General features: G+C 40.5%; 1 protein-coding gene across 3 annotated transcripts in view; it reads left to right on the top strand.

Moving 5' to 3' along the window:
• CARMIL1 (capping protein regulator and myosin 1 linker 1) overlaps positions 1-25743 on the top strand; it is a 192513-nt gene extending 166770 nt beyond the window's left edge. The window contains exons 30-38 of one of the 3 annotated variants that reach the window (XM_058831461.1): positions 1710-1776; positions 2092-2288; positions 6545-6651; positions 8791-9223; positions 14296-14374; positions 17191-17424; positions 20040-20174; positions 21780-21926; positions 24690-25743. In XM_058831461.1, the coding sequence (XP_058687444.1) occupies positions 1710-1776; positions 2092-2288; positions 6545-6651; positions 8791-9223; positions 14296-14374; positions 17191-17424; positions 20040-20174; positions 21780-21926; positions 24690-24826 (1536 nt within the window). In that variant the 3' untranslated portion in view covers positions 24827-25743. The remainder of the gene's footprint in view (positions 1-1709; positions 1777-2091; positions 2289-6544; positions 6652-8790; positions 9224-14295; positions 14375-17190; positions 17425-20039; positions 20175-21779; positions 21927-24689) is intronic. The other 2 variants (XM_058831463.1, XM_058831462.1) reach the window with 2 other exon arrangements.
• The last annotated feature ends 1047 nt before the right edge of the window (positions 25744-26790 follow it).

Raw genomic sequence — 26790 nt, 5'->3', positions numbered from 1 at the left:
CCTCTTGCACAGTCCACTGCAGTTTTGGCTGAAAAAATTCAGCACCTCCCCAGCCACTCGCCATCAAATCAGTTGCATTTAATTTATTGGTAACTCTGAAAGTAGTGTCTGACCTTTTGATGCAGCAACGCTTTGCCTGCTCATTAGTGTCAGAGTAAGTCTGCTCAGGTGGCAAACTACTTCCTGGCTGATCTAGAAACTATTGTGTCATTTACTGATGGTTGCCAAATGTGAAAGTGGAAACCTGCAATAGCTGGAGGTATCTTTTTTTCCCAACAATGTACATGTCAATAAAACCAGAGCTCTGTTGCCCAGGAAGTGCTATCACTGCCCACTCTGTGGTCTTCAAATCCTTTTCTGGTCTTGAGAGCATGGGTAATAGCTGTCATGTCACAAAAACCTGTCATAACCTTGAGCATGTAAGTAGTGGCGTAATGATCCTTGTGACTACTTTGAGAATATGAATTCAGCACATGCAAGTCTGTGCACTGAACTTTCCATACATAAAAACTAGCAAATGTTTGCCTTAAACAGTTCATGACTCGTCTGAAATGTTAATGCCAACGATTTCTTTTCTGGCTGGTATAAAATTGATACTACTAAACCTTATTAACAATTCTGTTAATGAGTGGCAATCCATAACAGCTTGCTGACTGACACTGCAGAATTTGAAGTCACTAGGCTACAAGACTAGCAAGTTAATGGAAGTATATGGGTATCACTAAAGCCAGCATGTACAACTCTACCAAAAAAGGAGCCCATCTTTATAGAAGCTTGGTGATTTTAAATTAACTTTTGAAAAAACCTGTGGGTCAACTTTAAAGCAAAAAGTGACAATGCTGAGCTATGTTAAGAGGTTTGGAATAGGTGATGCATCCATTTGCTGTAGCAAAACTGTCTTTCTCACTGTGCAAACTTTCAGAAGGCTTCAGTCAAGACAAGAAAGACAACTTTCTTCGAAAAAGAACAAACTTGAGTCCTGCGTCTGGGTGTTTGCACTCTTAAGGAAATGTACTCCTTTTTTTGTGAATGTGAAGATCGGAAAGCTAATATCACTTCACTTTCCACCTCTTCTCTCAGTGTGTCTAAAGTCCAGGGAAGTCATGCATTTGCTACAGATATGGCCAACACTGACATGATGTTTTTGTTTTTTGAAGAAGGGCTGTATTCTCCAAGGCTCATTTTCCTAGGGAAGTTTGGTGAGCTGTGTGGTAATGTCCAGAAGCATAGATTCCCAGTAACATGCCACTAACAAATGAACTGAGGAAGTGTATTTTATATAAAAAATAAAAGCCAGAACAAGGGGTAGACTATTCCTGGTGTTGTCATTAACTGTTCAGTGTTGGACAAAGTAATTGAGTCTTAAATGAGTCGCTCATGATCTCTGCAGAGGTGAGATTTTAGTAGTTCCCTTGTTTTGCAGCTGGGGATCGAAGAGTTAATGCTTGGACAATTTCAATAACCATCCTGTGTGCAGCCTGCACTTTTAGTGGGAAAAATTAATTACCTCCCTGGTTCTGTTCAAAATAATTTGAACAAAATCTAGATTTAGAAAAAGTTCTGAATGTATGAGAGAGGGACGGAAAAAAGCATTCCCTTCTCGTGTTAAATCAAATCAGATCTTTAAAGGATTCATAAGCTTGAAAAACTATTTTGTTGTGATTTCTTTTGTTCACTAAAGTAATTTTTGTTTTGTTTTGTGTTGATAGATGACTCCTAAATCAAAAAGGAAAAGCATACACAGTAGAATGCTCCGGCCAGTGTCCCGAGCTTTTGGTAAGTGAGAATTCCTTAAAACCATTTTGTATCTTTGCTTGCCTGAGGTGGTTCTAGATGGTTCTTGATTGAAAAGTACAGGTGATTCTCCCTCCCTCTGGATTGCATTCGTGGCCCACAGTGGCTGCTTTGTTTTGGGACTCTGCTAATGTGTTTGATAGTAAATAGTTGCTTGCGGTGCTCCGTCTGCTCACAGAGATGTAGCTAAGTTCCCTGAATGTGCTTATAATTATTTTCCACCAAAAAGAGGAATGGCATTGTCTTTTGTTCTAAGTGTCATGTAAAATCTAATTAGAAAGTTTTGATTTCTCTTAGAAATGGAATTTGATCTAGATAAAGCACTGGAAGAAGTACCTATCCATATAGAAGACCCACCATTTCCTTCCAGCAGGCCAGACAAACGAACTTCAGGATTCATTTCAGAGCTGCCATCAGAAGAAGGAAGGAAACTGGAACACTTTACAAAATTAAGGCCCAAAAGGAATAAAAAGCAGCAGCCCAGTCAAGCAGCAGTGAGTCTACATTTAAATATTGCTGGCAATGCCGTGTGTTGATTGCTTTTTGCCATGCGTCGAGTCTTGCAGTGTAATGAGGACAATGGTTGAAGGTGTAAAAGCCATAAGCAACTACTTAATTTTTCTTCTGGTATTCATGTCTTTCAGTGTGCTATCCTTATTGCAAGCTTTTTATCTTGTTTGACACAGCCTAAATCCAGGATATGTTTTATCCTTTTTTATTTTGCTTTTGTTCTTTTTTCATGGAAGCAGTTTCTGGAGGTGCTTGGAGCTTTCACAAGAAATGCACAGAATATCATGAGACTTTTCAATTGTATTGCAAGGGTTTGTTAAGTCTTAATCCTTTTTTCTGCCTGCATTAAGATGTGGTAACTTGGCATGAATTCTTCTTTCTATCAGCTCTCAGAGGAGCTGCTCTGTGACACCCAGCTTCCCACAGCTCCTAAACTGAAGATGGTGTTTAGGCCAGCAAATCTGCATAGTCACAGATCTGCTTTTCATGCTGGAGCCTGCCTTAGAAAGGCAAAACAGAAGAGCACTGTCTGTTCACGAAAGGCATTGGTGTGAACTCAATATACGTGCGTGGAGTTCCCACAGTTCCATTTCCTTGGCATACCGCATCAGTAAAGATTTATTTCTGTGATGGTGTGTCCTCGGGGTATGTAAGGACAGATCTGGAGGAGTTAGAGTTATCTCACAGCAACAGAGCACAGCTGATATGATAAGTAGCCCTATCAAGGGGCAGCCGCTGCCTCTCTGTGTTAGGCTGTCTCATAATAAGTGCCTGTGGCCTCTTCTGCTTCCTGAGGATTTCCAATTGAGAGGATCCTTGAAAATTTCCCTAATGCTGAGAAAGATATCAGGCAGTGGAACGCTTTTTGTACCACTTGGAAAGGGAGAAACATTTAGGCAAAGGGAATATTCAAGCCAACTTTCCATTCCCTTGTGCTTCACTGGGAAAGTTAGAGGTAGCAGAAGAATGGATTTGTCTCCCTGTAGTGAAAACACATCTGTGTTTACTTCTCCCAGTTCCATTGCTACAGAACACACATGTTTTCCCAGTTGCTTCCTAACTCAGTGCATCCTGTGCCATCAGCGCAGGGAGGTGGAAGGAGTGGGGGCGTGGGAGGGGCAAGTGGTTCCCTACCAGGCATGGAATTAAGGCATATGTTATCTGCTTTAACAGCAACAAAAAGGTCACTCTTTATAGAGGAGATGTCTTACTTCCCATGATAGTGCAGTGTTGTAGGAATGCTCATCCATATTGAATTAATTAGGAAACTGAGAGTTTATTTAGTTGCAGAAATTGAAAGGAGCTTTTTTTAAGCTAAACTCATTTGTCCCTGTCTTGTTTTTATGAACCATTTAGTTCCTTACTAGTTCTGACCTCAAAATGAGTCCGAAAAAACTTTTGAAAGACTTAAGATGTTTGTTTTGATGCTTCTGGAAATGAAACAGCCAGCTTTTGGAGGTCAGAGTCATGAGTGGACTGTGGCATTGCTTGCAGAGTTGATTTGCTGCTGGTTTTGCCACTTCAAGAGTACAGAAAGCAGTGCTTAGGGAAAGCGCTTGAAATGTGAGAAGCAAAGTCTTGACCTTTTCTGCTGCTTAAAGCAGCTCTGTTGGGTTGTTTGCTGTTCCCATTATTTGTATTTAGTAATTCAAGGGGTCTCAGATGGTCATAGTTGTACTTCTCTGGTTTTGCTGGAAAACAGATTTGTTCTTCAGTAGCTGAAAAATGTAAGAAAATAAAGGAGAAAACAGAGAAAAAAGAGAAACAAACTTTTGACTTGAGTTGGGTGGGCAGGCAGAAGAAAGATTTATAGTTTTGACAGAGTTTCTACTGGAATGAGTGTTTAGAGAGGGGGAAAGTGAGAGGGGAAAAAAAGAAAAACTCAAAACCATCCACTCCCAAGTAGCTTTAACTTTGAAGCAAAATGATAAAACAGTTGTTTATCATCTAGATTTTTGTGACATCTTAACCTCATGAATTCTTCCCTCATATGTGAAGATTTAGTACAGCAGAAGAGATGAATCTCTAATGTTTGTGATTCATCTTACTTATTTCTGCTTCAAAGACAGTTTTTTTCCTTAACAAAGAAACATGCTTACTTTTAGACTAAGTCAAAAAAGAGATACAAAGGACAAATGAAGACTTAACACTTATTTTTTTTAGAGTTAGGAGGGTAAAACACAAAATAAACCAGAGCTCAGTCTTACAGTAAATGTTAACACTAAAAAGTGTTACAATAAACAGCTATAAGAGTATCCTGTGCTGTCACCCTGAAAACTAAAGCCTTCTGATAATGTTTTCATAGTTTTAGTTACTTCCCCATGAAAGTTCTATAAACAGAAGTTGTTTATCACATCGCTTCTAAGAAGCGTCTTTTGATAGACATTTCACATGACCAGTGCGCTTGGGAAGGTGGTAACTGAATTATCCAATCCCTGGTCATTGTTGAGAATCCATAAATACTGGAGTCAGAGAAAAAAGACAGCTTTTCTGTTCTGACACTGAGAGGCCTTCGTGTGAATCATTTTGTGTCCTTTAGCGACACTGCACCTTGAGGATCTTATTAGACCCTCAATATTTCTGTACATCTTTCATTAATTTTTAGGAACTTTCTGCTGTTTCAGATGCAGATTGTTTTCTCTTTGTGAGGTAGATCTTCTCATTTGCTTTAGATCATTGGCTCTTAGAATTAGGTCCTCTTCAGGAAGTGCTCTTGCTTTTGATACTTTCATATTTGTCCCTACTATCTGGAGGACTCCAGTATCAATATGAAGTGGTTTCTCATTTCTGTTATGATGAGTCATTCACTTTTATTTTGTGTTTTGGTAGGGTTTGTGACTGAGACCAACCCAGGAGGTGGCATGTGCACCACTGCCTAGTGTCAGATGTTCCAGCTAAATGAGTTCTCTACAGAACATACCAAAGGTGGCAGAGTTAGAAATCTGATAAATCATTTTGCCAATTTAGAATAGAACTGTTCTTTATAGATAATCTGTTGCCAGTTTGACTGGCAACAAAGTGATTGTTACCAGGTGGGCTCCTTTCACATCAATATTACATTGCCGCAGCAGGTATCAATAAAATATTAACTATTATCTTTGATAGCAAAAATAACAGGGTTCAGGGGTGGAAAGTAAAAAGAGTTTCATGGCTCTGTCAAAGCATTGGTTCATATGAAGCCCATTTTCCTGACTTAATGAGACTAGGTTTGATATTAATAGCAGCTTTTAAGAGTATTGAAGCATAGAAAAGAGTTTGTATTCCACATCAGAAGAAAAGTTGGGATTACTCTTAAGTTGTGGTGGCAACTAGAAGATTCCTTGATTTGAATTGTTTCAAATTACAAACCCTGTTATGCTGTGTCCTGGTCCCTAGCACTACCCAGTATACAACTGGGTTGGGTCTTGGGGAGTCCTCTGTAGTCATCTAAAAGGCCTCCTTGTGGCATCTAAATTGAAGGAAATCTCTTTAGTGGTAATAGAGCTTTTCCACATCAAAGCCACATACAGGAGCTAGTCCACATGAGAACTCCTCCCAGGAGACTGCTTGTTTCATCTTGAGGAGGCTGCAGAGTCACCAGCTAATCTTCACAGGGCCTTTGTGGTTGGCAGGTATTTCAAAGCCAGCCTAGTTTATATGCCTGAGGTCACCCATATTCAAAATATTTTTGTGGGCATCAAGATGTGGAGCAGGCTTGCTGTTTTCAGACATTAAGGAAAAGTCTGTGTTTGGTTCCAAAAGTGGAACACCTGATTCTGTATTTAGAGTCTCTGCTTTTGGAAGTGCTAGACTGAATGAATTAGAAAAGGCTCTGTTAGTCTGCTGGAACTCTGTTTCTAAATTTCTTAAGTCCAAAATCCAAAACATAGGTTTTTCTTTAAGTAATGGCACAAGTGGCTGTTGAATACTTTTTCTTCAGGATTTACTCTGATCAGGATTTATTTTTTTCTGGGTTTTTTTTGCTTGTCTGACTGACCTAGTGCTCTATTCTCTTAAGCCCAAGGCATTTGATTCCTGGTCTCATGCATTGCAGCATCCAGTTTGTCACTGGGTTTACTTTGCATTTGATGTAATGAATCAGCAGGCTTGGCTAGAGGGGGAATTCCAGTGGTGATTCTGCTGTCTGCACTGAGTTTTGGTTGGCACACATAATCTTTATAATGTCTTAACTCTTAATTATTATCACTGGAGTAAACATGCTTAGATTGTTATGTAACAGGAGGGTTTTTCCTTCTGTCAGGTGTCTGCTGGAGTACCACCAGAAGGGGATCAGAATGGCCTCATGGGGAGAGTGGATGAAGGTGTGGATGAATTTTTCACTAAGAAAGTGACAAAAATGGATTCAAAGTAAGTAAAAAAAATTCTTTAGATGTTATTTGAGAAAAAAAGGCTATCCTGATAACTGGGCAAGCAACACTTTCAAGCTGTGTTTGACTCCTGTTCCCAATATCCAGGGTTGCTGTTGTCAAAGTCAGAAAATACGTTAGTAGTCAAGATACTGTGAATTCAATTACCTGCCCTTAAAAGTGATTACTTTGAAATAAATTGCTTTACTCCCATGTTGGAGGCATTCATGACTAGTGTGTATTTTTACAATTTAGTTGACTTCATTTTACCCTTCAGCTCATTAAAGCTGAAGCAGATCTTCGTATTGGTTGTGAGTCTCCCCAGTGCTCGTTGTACACATGGGTGTTTCTCTCTAGTGAGGAGTGCTGTTGGGTACAGTGTTTTCATAGATGACAGTAGACTTATGCTGGTTTTGAATATGTTACAGATGTGTTTCACCAATTTGTAGTATTCCAGGTTTAAGCAAAATATTAATCTGAAAGATTACTCCTTCTTTATATAAGGGTTATAGAGCTCATGCAGTTGCTTTGGAGCTGGCTGTATATTTACAGAACCACGCATGTAGATGTTCTTGAATTCATGCATGTTTGTGCACGTGCACACACGGAGTATTTCCATTAGTAAATAAGAAATCTAGGGTGATTTTCCAGGCAATTTGGAATGACTCTTTCTGTGCTGTATGTATCATCCGTTAAGGAAAACAGTAAGTGTTCACTGGTAGATAGTTATGCCAGGAAAAGCAAATGTTCTAGAGTCACTATGAGTTATAGATACCTATAGTGGCACATGAAGCCATGTGTGATATACTGTGTGGAGGCATGAAATTATGGTAGCTTTGAAAAATGCCCTAAGCAGGTTAAGTTCAGGGTGCTCCCAGGCATGCATTCTCCTGTGCTTCCCTTGGGTGCCTGCCAGCTGCTCATTTCAGATGTCCCTGTGAACTTGCCCCATCCCTGTTTACCCTTCCCTGGCCATGCTCTTTGCTGAGGATCTTTATTTGGAACATCAGTGGTTCTCTTTCCAGTTTGGGTGCTTTTGTGTGAATGTGTATGTGCTCAGCTTTGCCCTAAAGTGTGAATACTCTGCCCAGAAGATGCTTCTAGAAAATCATAGTGGCAGGTGGGTTCTTTAGGGATTGGTTTTGCTTATTTGTTCTTTTGGGTTTTGTGGCTTTTTTTTTTTTTTTTTTTTTTTTTTTAATGAGCATCTGCACTATAAAAGTGACCTCTGTATTCCTTACTGAGAAAAAGTGGCTGTGCTAGCTTGTTCCTATTTCAAACAGCATCCTTAAGGAACAAGCTCTCCCAAAAGCTGTGTTAAACATGTACCTAGATCAGTTCTTCTGCTTCTAGTAATGGGCAGATACAAACCACAGGCAGTATGCTCTGAAAACAGACCAGAGTGAAATTAGATGTTGTGTTGGGTTGACCCTGTGATCACCAAAGCTGCTTTATCACTCCCCTCCTGCTGGACAGAAGAGAAAAAATATAATAAGAGGCTTTTGGATTAAGATAAGGGAAGGGAGAGATGTCTTGCCAGTTACTGTTGTGGGCAAAACAGACCCAACTTGGGGGAAAATAAATTTAATATATTTCCATTCAAATCAGACTATGATAATGAGAAATAAACCAAATCTTAAAAAAAACTCTCCCCACCACTCCCTCTTTCCAGGGTTCAACTTTACTACTGATTTTCTCTACCTTCTCCTTCCCAGTGGCACACAGGGACAGGGAATTGTAGGTGCCATCACTTCATCACACATTCTCTGCTGCTCCTTCCTCTTCAGCAGGACTCCTTACACAGAAGGCACTCCTATAGACCCCCTGCTACCAAAACCTGGCCATGCAAACCCAATATACACATGCATAGACAGCTTGGTTAGACCTGTCCAGTGTTAGAAACAGCTGGATCTCCAGTGGAGATGAAACAACTGCACAAAGCAGCACAGGAATCCTCAAGATAGTATGATCAATGCTAGTTGCCCTGTTTTTAATATGGAGACACCAGGTAATGATTGGGCCTAGGGCAATATATGGGTCATGCAAAAGATTAGCTTTGCCTGGAAGCAGTCGTTCAATGCTATTTAAAAAAGGGAGGAGGGGAGTGGAGAAAAGTTTGAAATGTCTGTGTCTTTTTTAGGAGACCATCAACTAAAAGTTCAGATGGCAGCGAGCACAGTGAAGCAGGTGATGAGAAGAAGAAAAGGGACTCGAGGAAGAGTGGTTTCCTTAACTTAATCAAATCGAGAGGCTCCAAATCCGAACGCCCCCAGACTGTGTCGGTGGCAGAGGAGCCCTCCTCGCCCAAGGTTGCTGCAAAAAGTCCAGCTTTAGACACAAGCAAGAAGGAGGCAAAGCCTGCAGAGCAGAACGGTGGTGCAGAGCGATCTGAGGAATTAAAGACACCAGACTCACTGGAGGAGGTGCAGACAGATGATGTGGCAAAAGCTGAGAGGGGTGACAGCAAGGGAAGCCCCCAGGGGGGCCGGAGGTACGGTGTGCAAGTGATGGGCAGTGGACTTCTCGCAGAAATGAAAGCCAAGCAGGAGAAGAGAGCAGCCTCTGCTCAAAAGGTGAAGGCAATTTGATTTCTTTTGAGTTGTTAAAAAAAGGAGCAAAAACTGTGTGTCTTCAGGAGAGATGGGTTGGGCCTGCAAGGGTTGGCGGCTGGGGCTTGACACATCAGTCCTGCTTTCCAAAAGGGATTGTGGTGTTCCTGTAAGAGGTTTGCTCTCTGCTGTAGTTGTTGAACACAAACAGCCTGGCCAAGTCACAGACAGGTGGAGCAGGAGTTGCGCCCTTAAGCCTGTGCTTTCGCTGCCCTTGGGGAGGGCGTGACACCTGCCCTCACACTTGATGTCAGACCATCACTAACACAGGAGAGGACATGTAATTGTTTGCACATATCACAGAATAACTCGGGGCCAACTAGTAAGCCCAGCTCAGTATCTCCATTCTATATGATGTGTGGTTTGTTCACAGTGCATACTGGAATTGCTTCAGAAAAGGTAAAACTAGGGCAGGCTTCTTACTGTGTGCCCCTTGCATACCAGTACCTCAGGTGTGTGGCAGAGTTAACTACAGTAGTGGCTGGCTGTACTCTCCTCTTTCAGAAAACGATGTAGACAGATGGAGAGGTCTGCTGTATATTAAATTATATATTCCATGTAGAGAAGTAAATCTGGTACCAGTCACTGTTTACAATATTTGGCATGTACTTTTCTTCTTGCACTTCTTGATTTTTATGTCCTTTTGTACCACAGCTAATTACTTTTATGCCTTTGATTTATATATATATTTCGTATGCTAACAATGAAAGAAAATAACCTCTTAAATATTTCAGATGGTCTCTTCAGATTCCCTTTGCTCTCTGTAATATTCTCTTCTGTGATGTGCTGATCCTGGGCAGGAACTCTGCTTCACTCTGCAGATGTACAGAGTGGAATATCCTTGTATTCCTCCAAAGCATTCTGTGGTGGCCTATTTTGCCTGATGCCCATTTGCCCCTGGTCTTCCCATTATTATCCTCTGCTTCCTGCCAGCTGCAATTGGCATATTTCACAAGTACTAAAGAATCAGCCTTTTTTCACTTCTCTCCTTCTATTCCATGTGCAGGGCACTCAGATGTTCCCCATTTGCCATCACTGCCTCCTGTAATGTAAAAGGGGCTACCGTACAACAAAGTTCATCTCCTGCTTTGTTGTGTTTTCCTTCCTTCTTCCTTCCTTCTAACACATATAGAGTTGTCTTGCCATGGCCAAGCAAGGCACCCAGAGTCCATTTTTACCTTTCTTCATAGTCTTACAGTACTTCCCATGATGTGTGAGCTGTTCCTGCAGACACACCAGAGTCTTGTCATAAGCAGATTCATATTAATGCAGTTGTCTATGGATCATTAAAGGGATCCTCAGTGCAAAAACGATTTTTCTAAAGAATTACCAATTCCCTCCTTTCTCATTGGTATTAAGTAATGCCCATGAATAGTTTCATTGATTTCTAAAGCATCAAGTTTTCAAATAAAATGCCATATGAGTTTAAATAAGAGTATTATGCCCTGCCTGTAATTTATAAAATACCAAGGTATTCTAGATTATATGAATTTTTACAAGTGCATAATTGTGTATGCTTCGTGCTCTTTGGGTTCTTAACACTTGTTATCTACAGTGAGTCAAATCTGGAAGGACATGACTGGGGTAGAATATTAGCATATATAAATTCTTTTATGAGTGGGGAAAGTAAAAATCCTCTTCAATTGGTGAGCTTTCATAACATTTATTGGAAACTTTAATTTCATCCATCAGAAGCAAAAGTTCTTGTTGCCCATTTCAAGGTTCTGGGGTGGTTTTTTTACCACACTTAAACTTATTTATTGTCTGGAAAGGTTAGTCCTCTTATTTCAGGTTTAAATTACAAGAAAATAATATTCTTGATCTTATTTTTTGTACAATTTTATATGTATGGAATGCAAAACTATGTCTTTATACATATATAAAAGAGTGACAATAAAACTTAACTAAAATAGGAATCTGTACACAGCAGAGTACTGAGTTATCTATTCTTGATGTTGCTAAGAGGACATAAAATTGAACTGCTGTTCAAAAGCATTTTTCACATACTTCATCCATCACAACATCAAATAATTTAGGTTTTCACTTTTATTCGTGATACTCATGAAGGTGGAAATCATACAGTATCCTGACACTTGAGCTGCAGAAGACAGCATCCCACTGCTACACTGTTTAGGATGATTATGATATCAAGTTCTGTAACATCTTCAAATTTATCAGAATTTCAGTATGACAGAAAATTTTCCTGTAAGGTACAGATGGCTGCTTACATTCTGAGCTATTTTACGTGAAAACAAAGCCAGAAGGAATTTACTATTTCATTCATACCCTACCACAGTCTTGTTACAGATAAAAGTCATGAGCAGGTGCAGAGTAGATGGAAAGATGGTAAATGCATTTTTGTTTTCTCTTGCTTGGAATACAACGTGGGAATTGGCACTAATGGTAGAGTCAAGTATTTGCAGATCAATGTTGCCTCAGGGTAGAAATAAATAGATCTTCTAGCTCCATCTAGTGTTACACATTGGATTTTTAAATACCTGGAGCAAGGCCTACCATCGTTCATAGCCTGTTTATTCCCTCTCAGTGGCACCCAACTCTGCAGTGTTTCCCAGTCTTGCACAAATTCCTATTAAAAATACGGCCTATGCATTATTTATCTACATGATGAATTCACCTGCATTGATCTGACTTCTCACGGTAAATTTTTGCAGCCAGTGTTTAGTGTTGTCTGGGGGCCATAAGCTGTTTGCAATGTGTGTACAGTAGATAGCCAAAATGCTCACATCCTAATTTCATTTTTAAGTACTACACTAATAGGTGCCAGCACTGGCTTTTCTGCTTGTCTTGGTACACGGTCAGATTTCCCCAATAGTCCCATAACCAGAGAGGGAGGAAGGAACTACAGTGAAATTCATTTCATACAGTCATGCAGCTCTCCTAAGTCATTTACTGTAGCTAAGTGTTATGTGTCTTTCTTCAGTATTTAATAAGAAAATTAGTTTCTCAGTGAAAGTTCATGAGAATTCCCTGAAAAGATTGTTGCAAAAAAGGGTGTTTTTTCCAAGGTACAGGAGAAAAATCCAGCAAAAATAGAGTGGTATTCCCTTTAAAAATATGTAGCCAAGACAGTCTTATAGAAAAATGTGTAACTTTAGGAGGTGAATATTTGATAATTTACTCAAAATATCAATGTCAGTCAAGAAATGGGAATAAAAACTATATTTCTGCCCAGTGCCACAAAGTCCTAATATTTCTGCTATCTTTGGAGGTGACTTTGTTTTGTCTGTATGGACACCTTAGATAAATATTCTGGCCCTACAAGTCACAGCATTTCTAGAGTTCATCTGTCCAGAAGACATAATTGTATCAGGGTAGTTTTACAGTACAGGAAGCTTAATGATTATTTTAATAGCACCCTCCTTAATGCAGTGTGCCATTTTAAGTGTTCACCTGTTCATAGAGGAGAGGTTGGGTGATGATAGCATTACCCTGCCAGGTCTTATACAGGAATGGCAAACACTCAACATCTCCATTCTCTTTGTTGTATTAAACTGAGGCTTTCTTTTAGGAGCTGTGAAATTACTTGAGAAAAGTGGAGGTATCAGTAAATCTGTAAGGTCAGCTACACCGTCTTTTGCATCACTCCCCAAAATCATCTTCTCTTGAAATGCCTGGGAAAGGCACACGGCTGGCATGGATATTTAGAGATAATTTATTTATGCTTGTATTTGAAATACTATTTTCACTGTAAAAACATCAGTTTTTCTGTAGTAGGTATGTACTCCTGCTACTTGTAGCCATTTTCTTCCTTCTTACATTTCCCATTGTCCTATTTTTAACTACATGCTATACTTTGCTGTCTTTCAGATAATAACCCCCAAAGGACAGTGATCATGTTTGTATGCTGTGTGGCACATGGTGGAGTTTTCTGAATGCTATGGGAGGGACAGTCAAAATTGGTGTTGGAGTAGTAGCAGTGACCTGAACACATCAGTGTGACTTATACATGGGTATATAACCAAATGTAGGGATCATCAGAACAAATTATTTGCTTTAAGTTATTTGCCACACTAACTGTCTTGAAATAGCAAATAAAGATCAAGATTGAAGTTGCCTGCCTGCAGAAGTCTATCCCTACTTTTATACTTTAAAAAAAAAACCCTCACTTTTATCTCTAGTCTTATCTTTAAAAGGCTTTCTCTCTTAGTGTATCCTGCACCTACTTCTATGTGCTTTTTTGGAATCCTTTCATTTGTCCGTCTTCCTGAGCTTTGGTAGCAGGTAAGGCAGTGAACAGAGGCTGGTTATTTTACAAGTGCCGCATAACTAAGCTTCTCTTGATAAATACACAGGTTTCAAGGTCACTTATTTATGACATGACAAAACTCTCTGCAGTTGTTTTTTTGTTTTTGTTTTTTTTTTTTTTTGAGGCCAAGACTTTAGGAAACCTATTTTTGATAATAGAAGATGGGCAAAATATCAGCACATAAACCAGACGTTCTTTTTCTTTTGAGGTACTGAGTACCCAGAACTGCTTGTGGTGGGTAGCTTTAAATACTTTTCAGTAAGTAAGATCTGGTGGTTTTTAGAGGAATCCTGAAAATATGTAAGCACTGCTACTTGTGTAGTTGCAGTTTTATCTAAAATGAAAAGTTATTATTCCAGGTAGAAGAGCATAAGATAATTCACCAGTCATATTCAAAATCCAGGTCTTCAGAAAAAGAGTTTTATTTCAAACAAGAAGTTTTTAGATATAGAAATATCTTTGGAGAAAAAGGCTACTTCCACCTAGCACCTACAGTTTCAACTCCTGTGCATTAGGAGACCTGTCAGATAGGAGGCAGTGTGTCATTGCATCTCTGATAGGCATATGGCAGTATTAGCTACAAATCAGGGTAGTTTTCTTCCCACTTAGCTCTCCAAAATCTGAAGCAGAGAGAGATTGCACCATTTCTTGTTATCACTGATTTCTCTGCCTCGTGGCTTCCAAATTAGAGGGTTTTTCTTAACAGGACGACTGAGTAGTATTAATTGGAGATATATTACTAATCTGAGAGCTTTTCTCACTCTTCCAGAAACTTGGGAATGACACAACTCCCAGAGAGTCTTTTGACACAGCAATGAGCTCAGAACGACTGGATGGAAGTGGTACAGGTACAGTATAAGTTTTCTGATATAAACTTTCAAGAAAATGCAAAATGCCTGATGTCCAAAATCTGACTTCCCTCTTCAGATTGAATGTTTACAATTGGTTAGGCAAAGTAGGAGCTTACACTGTGTGAAGAGCATTAGAAACAAGCTCACTTTTTGTGATGGCACCTTTCATATACTCAGCTCTAGGGCTGAGTTTACAGTGCACATTTTACTCTTCTTGCACAGAAAGTACTTGGTGCAGGTGCCTGGGCATGCCTTTGAAAGAAAGCTGGCTTTTAATGGGATCAGCAAAGCTGAAGCTCAACCCAAGAGCCAGCAGAAATTCCTGTGCACAAAGAAATGGAAGTGTTCAATATATCTGAGGACTGAAATAGGACCAGTTTTCAAGGTCTAATTCTGCTCATACCAACTTGAGTAGTGCTGACTTTCAGCTGACTGTAGTGCTGTCTGTCTGTCAGCAGTCCTGACTCATGGTCAATGGCAGCTGGCTCTTCCCAGGATTTAACCAGTCTGATCAAAGCCAGGCCTGTTTGCAAAGCTGTGAAGGCCTCTGGATACTGCTCATGTGCACAAAGCAGCTCTCCATTGTGTACGAAATGGTGTTCAGCCATGCAGTGCTTACAGCACTGATTCCCTCTGCCCTTTGTCTCTTTCCATGCCCTTGTCAAGCCGCAGTCCTGGGCCCTGACATGGCAGTGCCACACTGCAGCCACCTGAGGACAAGGTTGACAGATTGGTTTCCATGCATACTTTGGGGACTGGTCAATGAAGGCTTCAAAGGGGATTCAGCTCTGGTGGTTTGAGTTTACTACATGAAAGGAGTGGTGTGAACTAGGAAATCCAGGTCTTATTTCTCAGCAGCAGTGGTACCCTGCAAGCCTGGCACACAGGATTGCTAAAACATACAGAAGCAAGGCTGGAAAAAATCACACTGCTGCCAAAATCAAAATCCAAATGTGGCCATCTTGATTGAATACTTCAAGTATCAATTTTGACATTTTATATCTTTCTAAAGCTTTTTTTGAAAAGCATATTCAAAGCATGCCATAATCTATAAATCAGTGCTTTTTAAGCCTGCTTGTCTTTTGAGGAGGACCTTGTGGACTGTATGTGTCCCCTAATGACAGCTCTTCTGAGGTCAGAGGAGGAAGGATAGTCTGCACTTTGGGCATTGGAGTAGCTGAGGGTATCTGACCTCAACTTTTCTCTGATCTTTGTCTCTGTATGTGACACATTCACTCCCACCGCACTGCACTGTGCTTGCCCCTTCCTTTTGGCCTCCAGCTGTCAGTTGCTTCCTTACCACTCTTGCTTGAGAGCTCCCCAAGGCTCCTTTTCATTGTTGCAACTACAGTTTGTCTTTGGCTTGGGCTAATTTATTTTAAATTACTGTGTTCTAATAATGTTAGAAGGCCTGAGGTCAGGAAGACAAGAAAGAAAGTTAATGGAAAATTGCTGAATGTGGTTACAGGAGAACTGTAGCTAGTGGTGCAGAAGGAGAATAAGTTTTGGGGGTTTTATTCCTTGCTTTGTGTCTGGATGTTGCCTGCTTTTTTTGTATGCACACATTCACAGGTGCAGGCAGTGTCCCACTGTTTCACTTGCAGCAAGAAAGTATTTCATGCATGCAGACACAAACTCTCCCTGTCACGCACTCACGCTCATCTATATGCGCCACACAGCTGTCTGCTTTGCCAGAGTTTAACTCCAGCTGGGCTGGAAAACAGCTACATAGGCTGGAAAAACATACTGGAGATTGGCTTGCAACAAACTGTATAAACACTCCCCCTCCCTCCCCCTGCCATTAAAATGTCTGTGCTCAGCACTTCCATGTTCAGTAGGCTTTCTGAATGGGAATAGCAGGTAGGTAGGTCAAGTCAGCATCTGTGAGCACACACTTGGTTTTGCCAAATACCAAAGCTACCAGTCTCCATTTCAGTTAGCCTGTAATTCTCTTCTGAGAACAAAGATGTAAAAACTGTTGAAAGTCCCAGGCTAACATAAGAGTTCCAAGATTATCATTGAAACTGCTAGATATAAGCCTTCAACCTCCTGAAAGCTGCGGAGTAGGAAAATAGAGCAGGCTTTTTGCTTGTTAGCAACCTGGAGTCCAGCAGGCTTTCTACCAGCTTGCACAGCTAGATGGGACTGACTTACTGCTTAGAAGTCACAGTAAATTGATCTCTAAATACCTTGGTCTTTGTTTGGGATAAACAGCATGTTGGTAACCCTACTAATGTGTGAAAACTGTAAGCCATGTACAGTGTTATTAGACAAATCAAAATACTATATAAAGAATACTTTGATCTGGGCTGAGTTTCAAAATCTCTTCTAGAGCTTGCTAAAAGCAACAAATAAAAAGATGTAGCCTGCTGGTCACACACTTGGGATTTATTTTCTGGGCCAGGATTTCTCTGTTGGTCTTGGAAACTCAACCTTTTGTCTATAGAGACACAAAAACAGTCAAGAGCTGCTTTTTCCACTGATCCATCACTGTTTTCTCAGCAGGTAGACTGAGCCATCTGCTCCTAGAAATATGAACAAAGAATAAGGTCCAGCTAGCCATCATCCCAAATATATTAAAAAGGGCAACATGCAATTGCTGTCTTGGGCAATTGAATCACAAATCTTAGCACATGTCAAAATTAGGAGGTTTAGATGCTTTGCTAGCAGTGATTTTGAATAAGACATTAGAGATCCTTTTACACGTAACAGTGCATTTGTTAGCTTGTGGTAGTGTTTTCCACACCACTATACCTGTGCATGCAGCCTTCTGTGCTGCACCAGACTTGATTTTATGTGTCTATTTATTTCAGTGCCTAAACAACAGCAGACCCTTCCAGAGAGTCGGTTTGCATCGAATAAAGGTGACTCCATCTCAGCATCATCAGAAAAAAATTCAAAAGCTGAACCAAAGGCAGAAGCTGGTGCAAAGGCAAGAAGTTCTTCCAATACACCAACTAGTCCAAAGCCCCCACTGCAATCAACAAAGCCCAGCCTGGCAGGACGACCCACAGTGCCACAGAAACCACGCTCTGCCTCTCGTACTGGTGAGAAGCTCTTCTGGGCAGTTATTATCACCACCTCTGGGTGCTGTTTGTGTGGGCTGTGGAGGAGACATCCATTGCTACATCCTGAACAGAAGTTAAATGGAGAGGGACAGGTTCTTCATTGTCTTGCTCTTGACTCACAGTCTTCTTTTCCACCTCCTTTTGCCCTAATTCAAATACACGTATTAAAATGGTCTAATCTGTGATCCTCAACAGTAAAGTTTGAGAAGCAATAGTGGCAGTGGCAGAGCTGTTTTGAGTTAGCCTGCTTTCACAGAAAAGGTGAGCACAGAAAGCTACTTCAGCATCAAAGCCCTGTTGTAATAGCACTGACAAAAATAAATGTGTTTTCTCTAAACACTTTGACTATATAATAAAGTCCTTGGGGTTTTGTGGCAGGCTGTTCTTAGCCCCTCAAGCAAGCGCCTGTTATTCTTAATAACTTGCACAAACCAGCTGTCTCTTACTTTTCCCTTGTTTAGCCTTTGTTTATTTCCTTTCCTTACTGCTTTTGACTGAAAATAATTATTACTGTGCTTTTATAACCCTGCAAGACTGCCTCCTGCCCAGATATTATCTTAAGGTTTCCAGTAGTGGTAAATGGTTCAGCAGATCTCCCATGTATATGTCTGTCTGCTGTTTGATAGGCCAGTGTCACGACCTCCTCTTCCCAAAGTACAGCCACTGCAATTGAGGGGAATTAAAAGCCAGTTAAAGATTTCCCAAGTATCTACAGCAAATACAGCTCATTAACTGACAGGGAGTGAAAAATATGAGCATGGCCATCTGTAAGAACTTGCAGCCCTCTTGACTTTTCCCATAATCACTGTTGACTTTAGAATGATGCAATTTCTGGTAAGGATGAGGAGTCAAAGGGATTTTTCAGCCTCCTCCCTGCCCTTCATGTGAAACCTGAGCATTCCTTAGTCTCTGCACTCCAGTGGGCAGAATGTCATTCACACACAAAATCACCGTCAGATTTTAGGTAGATTTACATTTATTTTATTGACCATCTTAGAAATGGTCATCAAAGTGAGGGACGTCAAGTAAGGTGCTCATGAAGATGAATGCAACAGGAAAGCATGGATTATTTAGTGGTGCTTAATCTGCAAAATAGGCAGTCAAAAAGACCTGAGCTGTCTGTTTCTGCCAGCCCCTATTTCCTGCAGAGAGAGCATACTATGGATTTAACATAAGGGAGTAATTAATACTTACCCATAATAAGCCAACTTTTTGGTCAATAGTAAAAGCAACACAGCTCTGTTGCAGTCTAACTTCTGTCATAGTACTTGTAGTAACCCACTGCCTAAGGATACCCAGGCAATGTGGTGAAGAAAATCAAGCAATCATCCTTTCTGTGCTCTTGCTCTTGCTTCCAGCAATGTGGCTACAGAAATAGTAGCAAATTTTTTGCTGAGTAATCTGGGTACAAAGGAGCAGAGCTCAGATATCTACAAATTGTCAAAGACTGAAAGTCTATATCTAGTTGTGTTTTGCCAATCACTATCCTTCTTCTGTGGTGGTATAGAGCTTCCCCCAGCAAGTGGCCTCACAGATGTATCAAATGCAATGGAGAAGGTCCAAGAATTATATCTGTTCATACCAAATTGCATTTGGGGAAGCTCATCACTTTCCTGTGCTGAAGGTGAAATAGTTGACTCTTTGTGGTGTCTCCTCAGCAGAAATAAATTTTGATGAATTTCTAGTATGTAACTGAATTAACTCTTTTTACAAATAGGGAACACAGATGATACTCTGAGTTCCTTTTGTTCCTCTGTTGATGCTAATGTATCTTCCTAGTTCCTCTGTTATGTACTTACGTCACTGTTTACTTCTTGATAAGCAAACTTAAAAGCAGTTTAAGTAATCCACTGTTGCTGCACTTCCCTACTAACAAAATGAGGCCTATCTACTGTAATAGAGAAAAGGTCTTCCTGTAAGGACTGTAAAGATGGTAGTCAACTTGCCTTACATAAGTCATATAAAGTCCAGCCTTTTAGAGAAACAAGATATGTAGATGGCTTTAAGCTATGGAGTTGAATTAAAGTTTCAGATTTTCTCACAGTCCAGAACATGGAAGTATTTTTTCTTTTTAGCAAATCTTTATGGATGCCCTTGTGTTATGCTCTGGGAAGTTATTCGTGGAAGTACAGAGTTCTGTAATGCTTTTTATGTCATTTGTTTCCTGGCTTCACTTTTAGACTTCAGTTGTGAAACAGGACACTAAATTTATCAGTTCATTATGTTTCAGGACAATAAAAAAATAACTAGAACAAATATTTCCAAAAATCCATCCAAATTTTTTTTCAGCTCTCCTTTGCAAGTAAATCACTTGGTCACATCAGATTTCTATTTATGCTACAATAGTAGCACACAAGAAAAAAGGCTGAAATTGAGATCTTCTCATTGACTGCTTAAAGTCTCTAACCTGGATTGAGGTCCATACAATTTGTTCTCTTGTTGTAATGTAAATTTCTGAATCCTTTTTCTGTTCTGGCTGTTTCTTGTTTGTGTATTGTGTTGAGGTTTTGCCCATCATAAAGAGCACTGTTTCTTTAATCTTCAGTGTAGATATATTTTTTCCTTCTCACCCTTTTGTTTGTGGTACTCCACAGAGGATGCTCCAGAGTCTCCCTCCGGCCCCAGTTCCCCAAAAGTTGCCCTGCTTCCACCAGTGCTGAAGAAAGTTCCTTCTGATAAAGAAAAGGATGGTCAGAGCAGCCCCTCAGTCAGATCATTTTCTCAAGAAGGTAGGAGTGTTTGTGTAACCTGGTGTCTTCTAGTGAAATCTGTTGTGTCATTGTCTCCTGATTTGTTTTCACTTGGAAGGGAAGAGGGTTATGCATTTGAAAGTACAAAACGCAAGACAAATGTATCTGGTCACCTATTCAGCATCTCATCCACCCATCTTCCTTTGATCAAACCAAATGAACAATTAATCCCTGGGTATTAATAATGCAACTGAACAATTAAGGGAGTCATGTGTTGTGTACCTTTATGGTTGGTTGGGTTTGAACTAAGATGCTGGTTGATATTGGTGATATTCACAATAATGTGAAATGCAGCTCTGTGGTTCAGCACATTTCCAGGGGAGCAGCCATAACTTTGTTCCTTGCAGCCAGCCCCTGCTCTCTTTGTTTTCCTTTCTGTGGGGTCTCTGTGTGTGACTGGTTTGTCTCCCCATCCTCAGGCAATGAGTCTCTGTGCCAAGTCTTGGTACCTTTTATCTTTTAGGCCACTCTCTTCACTTGGCTGATTTTCATGTGTGCACTGGATTTCTACTTCTGCTGATGCATTTTCTTGCCCTGACTTGACTCTTAGAAGAGCTAAAGCTTCCTCTGGTAGCATAGGATATGTGGAGAAATAGTCACAGGAATGTTGCTCACCGTTTGTGAAATTGTGAAGCTGGTGTTAGCTGGCACAAGTGATGATTGAAATCTGGGGGTGAGATGTCTTCCTTCCTGGGTCTCTCCTCAAGAAGGACATCTAAGGTGATTCCCATCACTTGAGCTGTGAAACAAAGGGGTGCCCTTTCACACTCAGACAGCAGATTTTTACAGCATATAATGGGGAAAAATGAGTTGAGGCAGCTACATAATGCTGGGTTGTGAAGACTGAGAAGTTGTGCTTCCTGCAGAGCCTACTGTCATTATTCAGATGATCCATATTGCTAAAAGGAATAGGAGTCAGGCACTGTGCTTCCTTACTCCTTGCTCCCTGAAACCTTTCCAGTCAAATTAGCCAAACACAGAATTTTCTGTTCACCCCTACATGGCACTGTACACATTTTACCAATAATAGTTTAGACTTACCAGGTCCTTAAGGAGCTGCTGGGCTTTGCATAAAGTTGTTTGGGAAAGAGTAAATTCTGTTTATTTATTTTTATCTTTTCATGTTTTCTTTTTTATTCATTACTTTCCTATTTCCTCATTCAGCCATTCCTGTCCTTGCTTTCTGCCTCTCTTCAGGCTAGCATGTTCAATTTATTTCTGCAACTGGTAAATCACTGCGAATCTGTCCGAGTTAGTAACAAAATCATATCTCCTGTGAAATAAAGCTACAAATTAGATGATACTTGATTTAAAATTGCTTAATGTCGATGATTTTAACTGTACTTCATGGGACAATCTGAAAATACAACTCTTTTCACTCTTTTCTTTGCACTGCGTGGCTGAGATTGGGCTGCGGTTACCAACACTCCAAAGATATTTGGGCTACATTTAAACTGGCATACTGATTACTGCTCTCTGAATAATTGATTAAATAGGTTGGATAAGTGAAATTCTTCATATTACCATCTGTATGTAGGCCTACAAAACAGCTTAGGAGTATAAATAAATCCTTTTCCTTGCTAGAGCAAACAGGAGATTGTCAAAAAAGAGATGCAGCTCTTGACTGTGCCAAGCCATCTGGCAGCGTGAAAACCACTCCGGGGCAGTGTTCTACCAGTGCAGAAGAGGAAGCTAATGTGCTTGGGCAGAGGATGGCACAGCCAACTTCTGGTTAGAAGTTTTCATTTTTCATCAAGGTGGCACTTGATAACTGGCACTAACAATTGTTAAGAAATGGTAATAGCAAAGAAGCCACGGAAGGGTGTGAGTTTGTCATTTGCCATTATGAAAAAGGTAAAAAGCTCATGGGGTTCTAATCCGATTCTGTGCCCATGGGATTTACATAGCATAAGAAAATTTGCAGATAAAACATGTGTCTGCATTTTTCCTTTGTGTCAACCTCACTGACCAGTCCCATTAAGCATGTGCAGCCCCTCTGCAGAAGAGCACTCACTACAATCTGTGACTGCTCAGTGCAGCAACACTGGCACGCTGCAGGGAGGCTGTCTGCTGCTTGCTGTGCTTGCACACGTCATTTCTAAGATCACGCACTTTAGCATTTAAAAAAACATTGCAGCTTGAATATTGTTAGTGCCAGTTTTAGTGCATCAGTCACAAAACCATTTGAGAACTGGGTAAATCAGATTATTTATTTTTACTTTGATTTTCAGTTGCAAAAGCAAACAAAACCACCACCTAAAGAACCCAAGCCCAGCACTGTTAGTCGAAGGAGCAGCTTTGACTCACAGTGGTCTCGTTCAGTAGGCTATAAAAATGTTTGTTTCCTTTATGTACTTTTAAAATATAAAAGCTCCTGTTCTCAAATGGTATATGTTTACATGTTTCTCTTTACCTCTTAACTGGTTGGTTTAAACAGTTGCTCAAAATTACTTTTTTTTCTGTAGTATTTTCACTGTATATTTGAACATCTTATGCAATTCCATTTACCCACAATTTTTCTTTTTATAAGACATCACATAACCCTTCCTCAGCCCAAAATTGTCATTTTTGTATTGTAGAATCAGTCTTAGTCCATCCAACCTGGGAATCTCCCCTCCCTATCTTAATCAAATGATTCTATTTTGCTTCATTCTGAGATACCTCTCTGACAAAGTAAGTTTTGCAAGCTGAGATCCTGTCATAGACCGCTGCAGGTCACCTGTGTACGGTTTCATCAAAGCAAGGGTAAGCTCTTCTGGCCAGAAACCTGCTTGCACTGTGTGGACTTAAGTGCCTGATACATCTTTCAGTTATTTATGAGGCAAACTACTTGCCTATATATATCAGGCCATAAACTACAATGGCCGCTGCAGGATGTGTTTTGGGTTTTGTTTGAAGAGTCAATGAAGGCCAGACAAAGGTCAGGTAATTATTAGGAGGTATTGGTGCCAAGGATGACTCAAAATATTTCCAGGCACCTGTTCCTTTGAAAAGCAATGGTGTTTTGGAAGGTAGAAATGCCTGAATATTTTTTACATGGTAATCCTCTCCAATTATATGAAATGGCTTTAAAAACGTTTCTCAAAATCCCTTCCTGTTTCCCAACTTGCAATGCCTGGACAAGAATGCAGTGAGTGTGTAGCTGTTGGCTCTTATTTCCTCACATGTTTCGGCTAGCACAAATGAGAAAACAAGTATTTTGGACTCAGGAGAACTGTTTGCCTGCCTTGGGATCCCTCTCTGTCCTTCCCACATTCCTGGCACTGTGACACAGCCTGCCACACTTAGAAATGGCTGCAGAGATGGTCAGTGGCAGGCTGCTGCTGTGGCTGGAGCTGCATGCTGATGACAGGGCAGGCTGTCCCTTGAAGTGGTGAGGCTGCAGGTGAGTGGTACATGGGGAAGGAGAGGTGGTGCTGCATGGCCACAGCAGCTCCTGGTGCCTTGTTAGGAGAGGGATTCAAAGCCGACCCTCCCTACCCAAAATGGTGGAGCAAAGAAGGTCTTGTAATGGCAACATTTCATTTTGTGGGAGTGAAGTTAGATGACTTGCAGCACACTGTGTGTTTGAAGTTTCACTTTAAGTGCAAGTAAGAGATTTGTAATGCAATCAGTCCTTGGGTAAGATCACCCTGGTTGATGTGTATAACCATCTTGTTCCCGTAGCAGTTGTAGGCCGCTGATTAGATCAGCAATCTCAAGAAGGTTTTACAACCTGCTTTTCCAATTTATTTTGAAGCGTATAGGTTTGGAGAAAGCCCTGGCTTTATGGAGATTTCAGAGTGCTGGGTGAGCAAAATGGGTACTGTTTGCATTTAGATCATGGGAAGTGGATATGGCCTCCTGCTTTCCCCATTGCTGAGCACAGCAAGGTGCAGAGCCCATGGTCTCATCTGGAAGAGATGATGGTTGGGCACAGAGCCATGGGTGTCAGGGGACAGGGAGGACATTGGGACCTGGCAGTGTAGTGGGGCAGGGATAAGCAGTTTGGGTAACTTGGATGCTGAGGTGAATGTCCTGATCAAAGCTGCTGAGTCCAAAAGAACACAGATGAGTCCTGCTAGGGAGACAGGCCTGCCTGAGATGTGCATCGCTGGTTTGAGGGGTGCCCAGCAGGCACGTCTGCCTGAGCAGTCAGGAGTGCACTGTCTGAGGTCCATCCCAGCTGGAGAAAAGAGTGCTGTTCTGGTTTGGAAGTGGTGTGATGAGAAGAAAATCTCCAGGCCATTTCTAACTAATGTTTATCCATGCCACAGTGTCATGTTTCAAGTTTGTCTGCTTGCCAACCAACAGTGGAATAAAGCTTGCTCAAACTCTCCTCACCTTTTTCTGGCTTGAAGAATTAATGGACCTATGCTACTCCTATTACTGCAACTTAATTCAGTGGGACCAGGAGCAGCGTCCTTGCGCATTAATGACTTTTTTAATTGTAATTTTTCCTTCTTTCTTTCTTCCTTTCTCTTCATTAGTAAGTCCTATTTCTGTTTTATGCAGCTGCAAAAAGAAGCCCTGGGCAGCAGTCTCATGAGTTCCAGGAACTGAAGCAGAGATCCTTAAGTAAAGACGGCCATCAGGGAAGCAAGTCCAGTGACTCTGGTGAAGAAGCAGATAAAGATTTTATTTTTGTTTAGCTATCACAACAAGTGCTTTGTAGCGCAAGAGCTTTTTATAACAATTGGGGTTCAGCAATCAAAAGCCCGTTTAGTCAGCTGCTCGTTCACCAGAGGTACATTTCCATGCAGAAAACCTGATCTTCCAATCGTGATTTACAGTACACCTGGCATTGATTTGGTCCTTAATTTCTGGTCTGTGCAGTGCAGGCATTCCTTTCCATGCCTTTGCCTAAAGCCAGCTATTCTTTCATGTATTCTACTTGAATTTCTCTGAAGCAGCTACAAAGAGTGCCCTGCATTAGGGCATTTAGAAAGCAAAGCAAATTAACTGGACACTGTCTTACACTAATACACTGTACAGCAGGTAATGTGTTGTACTGCTGAATGTAAATGTGTCAGATCTGCACGTGACTTACCTATAAATATATTCTTGCGGTATGCAATTGCACATTGTAATTATATTAAAAGAGCACACTAATAAAATAATTTGTATAGATTATATATATTAAATGCTTGGGTATGGTTTTTACATTCTCCCATAGGGAGCTTCTTTCTTCCTGTTCTCCTACTGTACATAAAGCTCCAATGCTTACATTTGTGTACCGTCAGAAAGCACAACAGAGAAGGATTTGGATTACGTATAACCATGGTATGCTTCCACATTCGTATATTAATGTATATAGTTGGTTGGAATGAGGGCAATTGAAATTTTATTAATATTGGTGTTTTCTGGAGGCCTTCCTCAGTTCTGTCTGCATATTAGCTTCCTTTCAATGTGTAATTCTATGAGAAACATAGTTCAACATCTGTAAAAACATTTCAGCTTTTGAGGGAGGGGATGCAAATTTCACAGCTACCCACTTACATTACAGGTTGAAGGGATTTTATTCATATGTATATTTGTAACAATAAAAAATGATTTTACAACTGAAATACTAGTCTTTGTTTTTACAGCACTGTTTGTGGTCTAATGGTCTCTAATCACTGAATGCTGGCATTGGGTTGGGTAGGTAAAGTGTGCAGTTAAGAAAAAAGCCTGTCTAATTTTTCTGCTTCTAGTAAAGTGCCTGTTCCAGCTGAAAGGAACACATACACGTAATAAAACTGCTGAAGGAAGATCTCTTTACTATTCTCCTCCCTTGGAACCTTCAGCAAAGTAGCCTTTGTGTGAGCCAGAAACACGTGCTATCTAAATGCTCAATTTTGGTCCAGTAGGACAGAATAAAGTTGGTTTGGTAACTGTCTCCCAAGAGCAATTTCTCTGGCCATTCTGTGGCTTCTTGACTGGACAGAAGTGCTCAGATACCTGCCTGTCTGATGACCACCTGTCTGATCCCAGTGCTCATGCCTGCTGTTGCCACTTCTCCTATTGCACTATAAAGGGCTGCTAAGTCAAAACAAAACCTCTTAGAAGCGCTTGGTAGAGGTTTACATCTCAAAAGTAGGTTACAAGGTGGTGGGAAAGAGGTCCTGAAGGCTGGGAGTTCCTTCTTGGGATTTGCCCTGGCTTGAAATGATGCACTTATCTAAAATTATTAAGAAAGAGTCTTCATATTCATATATATACTTTTAATTTATTTGCCATCTGTAAGAACAAAAGATAAATTGCAAAGGAAAACTGGAAATACCTGTATTATAAATGAAAATTAATTTATTAGTAAATAAACTGTAATTTTTATTCCTATAGGATATAGAAAAGACAACTGTCTGAGAAGCATAAGTATGCAAGAAGGGTTGTTCTAATTATTGGTTTTGTGAATTTAAGAAAAATAACAGCAATGATTGTAGTATTAAGACAAAAATTTAAAATAGTTTCTAACTTCCAGAGCAGTTAGCTGTTGAGGATTTCTTACTTGTGCTCGATGTTCTCCTCATCAGTCATCTGAGATGCCATTCTGGTCCTGCTCTGAGGAACCACAGCAGTAGTGTGTTCTCATCACCCTGGTATCAGTAAACCAAAGAAAGGGATGTGTCAAATGTTG

This window comes from Poecile atricapillus, chromosome 2 (genome assembly GCF_030490865.1).
Source record: "Poecile atricapillus isolate bPoeAtr1 chromosome 2, bPoeAtr1.hap1, whole genome shotgun sequence".
Classification (NCBI taxonomy): domain Eukaryota; kingdom Metazoa; phylum Chordata; class Aves; order Passeriformes; family Paridae; genus Poecile; species Poecile atricapillus.
The sequence above is the reverse complement of the archived record's forward strand: the minus strand, read 5'-3'. Positions and strand labels throughout refer to the sequence as shown.